The sequence below is a fragment of the Amia ocellicauda genome, chromosome 4, assembly GCF_036373705.1.
Source record: "Amia ocellicauda isolate fAmiCal2 chromosome 4, fAmiCal2.hap1, whole genome shotgun sequence".
Classification (NCBI taxonomy): Eukaryota; Metazoa; Chordata; class Actinopteri; order Amiiformes; family Amiidae; genus Amia; species Amia ocellicauda.
Window position 1 is genome coordinate 43006926 of NC_089853.1, and position 11164 is coordinate 43018089.

At 40.7% G+C, this 11164-nt stretch overlaps 1 protein-coding gene across 1 annotated transcript; it reads right to left on the reverse strand.

Moving 5' to 3' along the window:
* Positions 1-216: 216 nt before the first annotated feature.
* On the reverse strand, positions 217-10633 carry LOC136748536 (voltage-gated purine nucleotide uniporter SLC17A9). Its single transcript, XM_066702380.1, has 13 exons — positions 10033-10633; positions 8029-8226; positions 6251-6390; positions 5882-5981; positions 4474-4604; positions 4196-4292; positions 3676-3772; positions 2784-2871; positions 2427-2461; positions 2043-2158; positions 1408-1463; positions 1116-1145; positions 217-866 (listed from the first exon to the last, which is right to left on the reverse strand). The coding sequence occupies exons 1-13, from the start codon at positions 10161-10163 to the stop codon at positions 688-690; spliced, it is 1398 nt and encodes a 465-aa protein (XP_066558477.1). The 5' UTR covers positions 10164-10633; the 3' UTR covers positions 217-687.
* Positions 10634-11164: the final 531 nt, after the last annotated feature.

The window sequence follows — 11164 nt, forward strand, 5'->3', positions numbered from 1 at the left end:
CAGTAATCAAACTGTTTAATTGCAGGAAATGGCCTCTGAAGAGGAGGCGATACCAAGGGCTGGAACTAAAGGGTAACCAGGACTACAGCTTTGTAATGGGCAAACTAGAAACTACGGAAATAAAGAGCAGTGAATTATTAGAGCAAATTCACAACTCAGTTCGGGCCTTAACCAATGTCTGGGGAATATTGGTATACAAGAAGCTAAAGCTGTTGAGCGTGTTGAATTATTTTTAATTAATTTTAATTTCTACAGTTGCCTTTCAGAAAAATGTGTGGATTCTTAAGCTCAATCAGTCCATTCCTTGCATAGAAAAATGTTCTACCAGTACCAGGACATTACAGTTAAAGTTAAATGGATTTCTTCACATTGCCCTTTAGTGTACGACAGATCTGAAGTCTGAGACGTTCATTTGAAATCACTGAAAGGTGTGAGCGTAGGCTGTAAACCTTATGGACAACACGAGTGACCGCGATCATCCTTACGAATCCTGCCTGTCGAGATCCTTCTGTAATGTCCCCAGGAACATAATCCTTTACAGGACTGAAAAAAGGGAAGTCATTTAAGCTTGCATCAATCTGGAATGGAGCGGAGGCCGGTTTCTGAGTGCCGACCAAAGCCCCGGCCCTTGGAGGCATCCGTTTTACCTGCGACGGCACACAGGAGTTCGGCTGGCGCTTGGTCTCCTCAGATGTGTACGCTGTGGTATTTGGGCTTGCTGGTCTCGATGTCCACTCGCCTGGCCTCGGCAAACAGCAGGAACGTGGCCAGCCCAAACAGATTGACCACCGAGATGAGGGCAAAGACCGAAGCCCACGAGTTGGTAGTTTCAATGAGGTATCCAGAGAAATACACCATGATCACCCCTGCACAAAACCAAGAGAACTGTAAATACAAGTACAGTACCTTTACTGTATATCTATATTAAGTAATGGGATTGTTTGCCTTTTATTAAAGTAAGCAACTAAGAACTTCAGTGTTTGTATCTTGAGTAAATTATCATCCTAGAATAATATCACAGCACAAAATTTGTGATTTACGAATGTTTATTATATATTGTCGTTTCTCATTAATACAGCACAAAACACAGAATATTAGCATAACATTTTGCTTACCTGAAAATGCTCCACATGTATTCATTACACCTGTAATTAAAAATTGATAATATTTCAGCCTTAAAACACTAATACTTCTCCATCAACCAAAACTTAATGTAAAAGGTCATAGAAGGTGCTCAGCTCCAGTTCATGGTGGGTGCAAACTACTGTCAACTTTCATCTTTAACCTGATTTTATTCCTCAGATCTAATCTGGATTCCATTAAAGACTTAAAAAGATACAATGGTTATCCTGTGGTGGTTATTGCAGCGGCCGACTGACATTCAGTCAAAAACTCAATTAAACTCACCAAACAAAGATCCAGCACAAGAGGGCGCCAAATCTTGGACATTCACAGAAACACCACTATAATGGAAGACAGAAGTATATTAGATGTTTTTTTCCTGTATAATGCATTACAAATACATCTACATTTTGATGCATCGCTTGAGCCGACAAATAGAAGTTGTCATATAGACCTACTTCACAGCTTGGAACACACCCATCTTTTTCATACAACAAAATGAGCCAGTAACTTAAAATAAACCCTAAAAGGGTCTTTCACATTGTGCTCTATAAAGTCTTTGAAACATCAAAATACAAATTCAATTCATACACAAACCACTTATTTGCTTAACTGGTATCAGCTGAAACAAAGAACAAAGGGAACAGTACTCTCATATAAGGAAATTATTAAGGAACCAACTTTTTATCAGTTACACAAATGTAATCAAATTATTTCAATTAAGGGATCAATTAAGTTCGAACAAAAACCAACAGGGCAGGTTTGAGAACCACTGGTCTAAACAGATCAGTTTACAGATGCTGCTAAACTCTGAAAAGTGCTAATTTGTCATTCCCTCAATATAGGTCCACTGCTTATAAACAGCACGATGATTAAAAGGGAAGCTGGTTGCGATGCGGAGTGATAAAGATTTTACATACCTATGGCTGAATGTTGTGAGTCCCATTGTGGCCGAGACAAAGGCGATGGCCGTAGGAAAGGTTGTAGTTCGACACAAGAGGAGGGTAAACACACTGGACACTCCCATGGAAAAGAACTATTAAAAACACAAGGAAAGCAAGTTAACAGGTTAAACCTCACTCTAGTGTTACATGGCTATGACTGATTTATATAACAGGTATTTATACATACATACAAAATTGATGGTTTATAATAAATATGCAGTATTTCATTTTTTCACGGCACTGAGAAATACCAGCTTGGAAAACCTCCCAGTTGAAAAGCAATAATTTAGTAGGATGCAAATTTCCTGGTGTTGCAAGGTCCACAAAAATCCCATATCAATGCAAATATAGCACACCTACCTGCATTAATTTCCTTACTGCAGCCGTATCAAACCCTACAACAAGGATGCAATTTAGTGAGTATCCGTTCATAAGTCGAAGCACAAAACATTCTGCCGCTTCTAGGGTAAAACTGTTAATTGAAAAATACTTGTATATACAAAAAAAAAAGGGAAATTCACTGTGCGGCAACTGCATTGTTTTAATACTGAAAATGACCAGAAACTATATTTTCATTGAAGCAGCAGCAATCCTAATTTCCACAATAGTGTGTTTTATGAATAGGCATTTGCTCGGCAGCTATAAAGGAGAGCTCTGGGGCACTATATATTACACTTCAAACCAGATACGAATACTAAACTAGATGTGCTCCTTTACCTTGACTTATAAGGTGGTCAGAAAGACATCCACTAAATAAGGACGATGGAATGGCAACAAACCAGGGGATCACATTGAACACCCAGCCCTGCAGACGAACACAGGAAAACAAAGTTGCGATTATAATTCATTAATCAATTAAAAGGTATTTAAAATTAGAGGAAGTTGGCTAAATTGCAGAAAGAAAAATGGATGCTCAGTCTTTATTCTGAACTGTGATACTACATTGTAGTACCAAAGAAAAAGCCTTCATACAGTTTGCCCTAACAATAGCCAGAACCCCCAATTAAATGCATTTAGTTTGTAAATTCGTTTAGTAAGCATAAACACAATCCTAACAGAATTCTAGCACAACCAAAATATAACCCCAATTTGATCCCCAAACCTAAGTGAAGTGGACATGTTTGAAACACTAATCTAATTACCTATAGGTTACAGTAAGGCCTTTTCTATGCTGCCATCTATCCCCAATTAAACCACTGTGCTTCTACGTCCTTCCCTTCTTAAGAAAGCAGTTTGAGAACCTCAGCCTTCAGATATTCGACTGGATGGTTGTAGTGACATCTAGTGGTCATTTATGCATTCTTCTTTCATTTTGAGTCTTGAATTGTTTTTCTTTCCCCAAAACTAGTTAGATCACTAAATAGACTCCACAATATTTATTGTGTTTTCTGATTTTAAACTCAGTATTAAAAAGTTACAGAACAAACAGGTGTCTCATTATTTTCTCTTATTTGTTAAATGTATTTATTTAATAAAGATGTTCAACATCTTCCATATTATCCACTCGTGTACCTATGCTAAAGCCCATATGAAATCCATATCCATAAAATCCAGGACAGTTCCTGGTGAGTGGTGAGCGGCCTTAAATCAAAACCCCCGAGCAGATTACCTTCGAATCGGGAAAGCTGTCATTGAAGAAGGTTGGGAGCCACGACAACAGAGTGAAGAAGGTGCTTGCGGTACAAAGGTGAGTGATGATCACAGCCCTGCGACAAACACAAAACACCTTACTGACAACCCAAGGCCCTCGTCAGCACCGACCCTCGTTGGTAATAACACTTCAAAACGTGAATTTACGGCTGCAATCCCAATTCTAAACCACCAGAATGGAACGTACTAAAATAAACATTGAACTACTCGGGTTCTTCGTGAAAAGTTTCACCGGTAAAATGTTTTCACAACCTCTCACTCGATTCACAAGCTATGCAAATCTTACAAGCGGGATTGTCGTGTTTTGCCTACAGTAGTGCGAGATTGAATTTTACTTTACAGATCTTAAATTTCCCTTTCACTTAGCAAGTGAAATAATACAAGGTGGTAAATCAAGGTGTGAAGAGTTTTCTTACAGAGCATAATAAAAACGGATCAATGTTCAAGGACAATAAAGGATAGTTAATGTATCATCTTACCATACTGGACGCTGTCTGAAAAGTTGGAACCAATGCCTCTTGGATACTTTGCATTGGGATACTCCATTTCCAAAAGACTCTAATAAGATGACAGGACCTGCACATTTTCACAGACAAAACGTTGGAAAGTTTAATCATAAGAATCATAAAGAACAAAAACTGTGTGTATGGGCAAGTATAAATGGATACCGTAGTACCCATTTAAAAAAATAAAAAATAAAAATGAATAGCAGTTTGACTATTTATCATTTTATTTTTATATTAAAAGACCACCTTACCCTCTCCTTTTAAGAGGTATTTCCACATGCAGTATGCCCAGAGGACAGCAGACAGACCAGAAATGTAGAAAACACTCTCCCAGCCATACAGGTCTAGCATTAAGGAGCCCGCCCCGCCAATCACCAAGGTCCTGAAAGACAATTTATATCATGAGTACTAGAAGTGTAGACTTACAGATCTTAACAGGTTTTTGATTTGTAGTCTTAACAATTCTCTCGGTCTGTATCACTGAAAGTCCATAGAGGAATGGCATGATTTTTCATACACTGTCATACACTGTCCAGTAAAATTCCATAAGTATTCAAAATACTGCATATTGTGAATATATACTCCAACATGTAAACAGCATATTTAGAATATGAAACTGAATATTCAGAATATTGAGGGTGGAATATTCCTCTAGTATTCAGGATACTAAAGGAGTCCTGAGCCATGTAAACGACATATTCTGAATATGAGGCTCAACCCCCTTAGACGGAGAGCTGGAGAGACCGAAAACATGGCTACCGGTTCGAGAAAGAGCTCTTGCTTTTGGTCGGATGACAAAACTTGGCTCAAGTCCTTTAGGTTCGTGCAATCCTCAAATGTATAGTCGGTCTGTGACGGGAGACCCTCACATGGGTTGCATGGACATTGAAGGTTCCCTATGAATGCACTTACCTGGAAGGAAATAAAGGGGCAGTAAAGATCCAGGGTCAGGACATGTATTTATGTGTGTGTGTATGTTTGCTGTTAAATGACAAGGCAAATAACAATGAACAATTATATCTAATGGGATCCCATGCATTTAATCTATCCATTTTTCATTAACTGTTATTAGTACTATTTCGCCAATTACATTTAAACAGCCAGTTAATTGCTGCCTTATTATGATTGACACCTTTTGGTTTGGGTTAACAAGGTAATTGTAATGCCTATTGATGTAATCACCTGTGCACCATTTAAAAGGAGAGTGAAGTGAGCCAGCCGGGAGTGGCCGTCGTCTGAAGGCTGAGCGGAACGGACTTGCTTCACCTTTAGGAGCGCGGCCTCAATCTTTTTGTTTCTTTGTTTGTTTTGGGGCATTTTGATTTCGACTCCTACACTTGATGGACCTGTACAACGGTCGAATTTGACTGACTGAGCTGGTTAGTTTGAAGACCCTTGTCACTAAATAAAACTGAACTTTTTATTTCACCACAACTCTGAGTCTCCTGATCATTTGCATGCCCAGGCAACGGCCAGCCTGTGACATGGTCTATTGTTAAATATTAAGCTACAAGAACACCAGCTCTCAACAACATTACAAGTGAACTTCAAGCACTTTCACTGCTCTCCACTTTGCAGCAGGAAGTAAGCGGCACAGTAAGGTGCCAAAAAGTGTTATCTTTTTATAGGTGATACGGGCATTCATTTTCAACAACTTACCCTAAGTAGGAGCCACTTCCCACCGTGCTCATTAAAAAGCCTCTCTCCCCCTCGGGCACTTTCTGAGAGCAGAGACTGGCCAAAGAGGGGTAATGGACACCTAGAACAACAAACGGGGTGGGGGGGGGAGGGACATTAGCAGTGCAGTCTGATCTCACAGAATACTGTCTTCAAAGCAACAGCCGTCGAAGAGAATATGTACATAAACCGTTAACCTTTCCTCGATACAGGTTTAAGCAAACATGATATTATACAAGGTGAACACAGCCTCACTAAGTAAGTGCGGTCAAATGCTGTGGATGTCAAAGCAGTGGCAGTCAGGCTCTGCTTCCCAGCTCTTCACCTCAGTGCTCGGCGGTTATCCCTCACCTTGCAGCAGCCCCATGAGAAAGCGGCACAGCGTCATGGAAACTATGGGCTGGGAGCAGAAGTGAGCGAGGACAGGCGTGAAGGCAGTCATCGAGCCCCACGCGGCAGCGGAGAGCAACATAATCTTCTCCCCCCCAACCCTGTGAACGGAGCAGAAACAGTGTTACTATATAGACCTGCCTTTGAATTCAACTCTAACTGGATATGTACTCTACACACTTTAAGTTGTCTTGGGGAGGAAAAAAAGTATACAGTATCATATTTGATGTACATACACATACAGCGCCTACAGAAAGTCCACAGCCCCTTTCAAAATAGTCTTTTGCTGCCTGTGATTAAAATGCATTACAATGCCACAACTTCCAAGTGAAAAAAAAAAAATCTAGAAATGTCTACAAAATGTATTAAAAATAAAAAATAAACTTGTAATAGCAAACCCTAAATAAGCTCAGGTGTAACCAGTCGCCTTCAGGATCACACATCTAGTTAAGTGGCTGTTAAATTGTACTAATTCCCATTATTTCAGGATACAGGTGTAATAATGCAGGTTCTGTAGGTTCCTTCTGCTGATGAGCGAGTTTCAAAGCTCAACCATGAGCACAAAGGGACTACGTTTTTGAAAGGCACAGATCAGAGTATGGGTATAAAAATTAAAAAAGGCCTGGGACATCCCTTGGAGCATGATCAAGACAATTATTAAGAAGTGGAAGCTATAAGGCACCACCAAGACCCGATTTAAATATAACATTGTGAAAATAAATATTAGTGTTTAGCCAAGCATGTGTTGCACTTAATATTGATATGGTTTACTATATTGGGCTTAATGTAAAGTTGGTATTTGATTGTGTTAAGTCTAATTGATTATTATTATTATTATTATCTGGTAAGTACATTAAACGCAGAAAAGTAATGGTTATGTTTAAAGCACATTAAGTCCCATTAAGCGTTTTGGACTCATTTTTGATGTTGTAAAATAAAATACTTGTCGAATCTCATTAAAACACTGTACGGAAAATGTAAATATGTTCAAGTCCCAGTCCATTGTCAATAGTAACACGAGTAATGCTACACTTTCGATACAATGACATTTTCTGATCTTTCCCTTGTAGGTATATTTGACCTGTATTGTTGGTTTACCCATACAAATAATAAGAATCCACTACAAACTTGTGTAACCAATGACACGCCAATCACAAAAAGAGGCGAGACGAGCTTCTCAGAGAGAGCGACTAACAATTTACAACTTGTGAGACACCTACTCAGTCGTAAACACCTTAGGGGGAGGGAAAGGGAAGGTTATAAAATGTTTAAGCTCACCGATTTCAAAAGCTGTCTTGCAACATGCAAACGTTTGGATTTAACCTTGTTACCATTGTTTAATATGTAATAAGAAAAGAACAGCTTTTACCATTATAAATAAACATATATAACATGAGAGGCGAGAGAAAAAGTTGAAGTTATTGGACGTTAGAGGTTAAAGACCTAACAGATGAAGAAGGGATATCGCTACAGGCTTTTATGGCCAATTATAAACTCTCTGTAGTTTCCTAAAATAAAACAAGCACCATTTGTTTCTGATGCATGACGTAAAGTGCCTGTTGAACAGGAACAGTAACCTTCCTTCTAAGCAAACATCTGCGTAATTAAAGACTGCATAGACAAGACTACTTTAGTTCCTTTCCTTGAAATGATATAGCTGTGGACATTCCAGCACCCAGGGAGGAGGTAACAAACACAACAGTTGGGCAGTTTTTGTGCCATCCCATCCTATGCCTTACCGGTCGCTAATGTACCCGCCAATGACCTGAGTGAAGCAGTATCCCCAGAAGAAGCTGCCCAGGACAATGCCAGACTCCCTCTTGCTCCAGCTGAACTGCTCTGCCATGGAGACGGCACAGATAGGCATCGCCACCCTGGCACAGTATAGCAGGCATGTCCCCAGCAGAAGCACGGCCGTCCAGACCCGGGCTAACGGCCTGCAGGGAAGGAGACACAGTGAGCAGTGAAGTGCTTCAACAGACCATATCTTTCAGTTTGAATTGTTATGTCATGCTACCCTTACAAGCAAATCTATCAGCTGTGTAAATAGCCAGTGTTGCGTTACCAAATACCTTCTCCTCAGGCTTTCATATCCTATTTGTTTTGACTGATGGTTTATTTGTCTAGTTGGTCGGTTGGTTCTCATCTAAACAAGTGTCAATATATAGATTCCCTTGAACTCATATCAACGTGGTGTACATAAGCTGCAAAAACAAATACAAATGATTTCACAGAGAAGGTGGTTGTTTCAGGTGATTTTGTGCTCATTATCCTACCTGTGCTGGTTGAGATGATGTCAGCAGTTTTCTAAAATAGTTCACTTTATCTAATTCAATGTGTGGTTTATTTAGTTCCCACAACCTGATTCTGTCCATGTTGTTCAAGACACTGGTTTCATTCACCTGTGTGTGTTTGATTTGTGATTGAGTGACCGTGCATTTGTATAGTAAGTAGCCCGAGTATTGTTTTGCCCATTTCTTTGTTTGCTCCGAAAAGGTTTCAACACGTGTAATCTATTCTTGTGCCCTCCGCCTCTCCCGGCTGCTAGAATATATTCTATTCAACATAAAGGTGTATTTATCATTACTCCAATTTCAAAGGAAAAAAGAATGGCTATTGTCTGTAAATAAAACGCATCTGTTCAATATAGCCTTTTATGTTTTCATTATACTTTCCCAGACAAACAACTGTTAGTCTGCATGAAAGTGAACAATTACACTCACAGAAGACAGGCTGTCTATAATCTTATCCTATCTATATAATGAGCCATTAATGTCTGGATCTATTTTGCATACTACCCATCTTCATTGTGAACAACCTGGATATTTTTATAACTTAAATTACAATTCCATGTTACACTGAAGTCTTACAAACTATGCATAGAAACAGTGCAGATTGGAAGTGAGGTTTTGGAAGATTGATCACCATTTTGGGTAGTTTTATTTGTTGGCACTCATTCCACCTATCCCATCCAAGGAGGTACAAGTCCAGATCCATGGCAGCCTCATTCTATTCAGCTGTTGATCTAGTGTATTGATTGCCCCAGTTGGGATCTGGTTACAGACGGCAAATGGAGAAATGGGCTCCTTGTACATCTTTTAAACTTTAAACGTGTTCCTCTTCCGAGACATTTCATAGTTCAGTTTTGGGTGTGTGCAGTCCTAACTGCAAGGTATTTGGAACATTTCAAATAGGTGACAAGACTGGTTATAATTGCTTGCGTCCTGAAATTGTGAAGACTTCCCCAATTGTGACGAATATGCAACCAGGTAGCGCCCAGCATTTAAAATACGAAATAAAGTTAGTTGTGCTATTGTTTTGTTGGCGTGGGCTACACCAGCACAACAAGTCGTAAACACGTAACTGGAGTATTTTGAATGAAATGCTGCTGATCTGTGGAAAAAAGGTGGAGCTTATGCGCTTATCTTGAATATGCTAACTGTAAATAACTAAACACATGAGTGAAGTCAACTGTGTGTAACGCTCCCATCGCCTTCATTAGAAAGAGTGTCTACTTCGCTTCAAACACGCATTTAGGCGAAGGCTCTTTCAGGACAAGTTCAATCAACACAACCCCTGATTCCATTATTATTAGCAACATGAATGATCGAATTTCGAATGTTTCTGCAACCTTCCGAACGAGCGCAACAGTAACCAAACCGCCACATTCGGACAACGTTACTAAAACGCTGCTAGCTGGCAACATTCATAACATATAGACGAATAACATAACTACTACTCACCGGGACCAGTAGGGATTGTTGTCAGTCCACTTTTTTGGAGTCCCATTTCCTCCAAAGCCAGTCTGGGGATTTGATTTGAGGCTGACCAAATCTGCACCCGGGCTCTTGCCATGTTTTTGTAGAACTGCCATTCAACGGCTCCTGCGCGCCAGCTGCCTCAAATCAGCAGACAATCCGAGCAACTGGCCGCGTCGGGGGGCAAACCAGAAGAACTTGTCCGGGACGCAGGCTCATCTCCTTAGCAAAGCAGGGCTACGCCACCGACAAACCCCACATTCAGGACAGGTGAATGGGCGGGTAGATCAATGCTAATGATCTTTTTTTTTCCTTCGGGGAGTGTTATAATCCACGTGTCCGTTGTGGGCCACGCAGTCAGGAAGTGAGAGGCAGGCAGCCGCCGCGCACACCCAGGGCTTGCGTCGGGAGCCTCCGTCTCGGCGTGATGCTCTTCCCCATCATGACGGTGCAAACAAACGCCGTCTTTTTGCAGCTCTTGCTCCCGCAGAAATAGCGCACTGTCACTGAAGTGCCTGGGGGGGGGGAAAGCAGCAATATCGGCCTGCGTAATAATGCGTGATTCGTGGCATTTCTAAGGCTGGAGAGGCGGGCAGGCAGGCAGGCAGGCAGGCAGGCAGGCGTGGGGGCTGGAGACGCGCATCACCTGCTCCCCGCTGCTTTTGCAAACGCGGCGTTACGAAATGCGCATCTAGCGCCACAGACATCATTGATCGTGTGTGAGGCAGGGATTGCAAGGGCTTCTGAATTAAATGTGGAGAAATGACGACCCCCTCCATCGCTAGCAATGTATGCAGTGGAAATGTCAAGGTCTCCTGTGAAATTATGATTTGCTGCAGTAAAACCGCCATGACCTACACTTGTAACACTGTGTCGGTCCTGCACTGACAAGTTTCAAGCTACGATGTCACCAGGTTAGTGAAAGGTTTCTGTTGTTAATGCTTTCACTGCACATGTCATTGTTAATGTTATGTATAAATGAATGTCTGTATTCCATTCATTCCTACATGACCGATAGTTGTGTTGCCAAAGCACTTGTGTACTGTGGTATAAACAGTAAAACAATACACGTGAACATTACCATGATCCTTTAATAAACAAGATCTCCTCTCGACCA

Excerpts from the sequence above, each read along its gene's own strand:
- LOC136748536 (XM_066702380.1), bottom strand. The coding sequence starts at position 10,163 with ATGGCAGTTCTACAAAAACATGGCAAGAGCCCGGGTGCAGATTTGGTC. Across the intron at positions 5,982-6,250 it reads TCTCATGGGGCTGCTGCAAG|GTGTCCATTACCCCTCTTTG; the intron begins GTGAGGGATAAC and ends TTGTTGTTCTAG. Across the intron at positions 2,872-3,675 it reads ACAGCTTTCCCGATTCGAAG|GGCTGGGTGTTCAATGTGAT; the intron begins GTAATCTGCTCG and ends GTTCGTCTGCAG.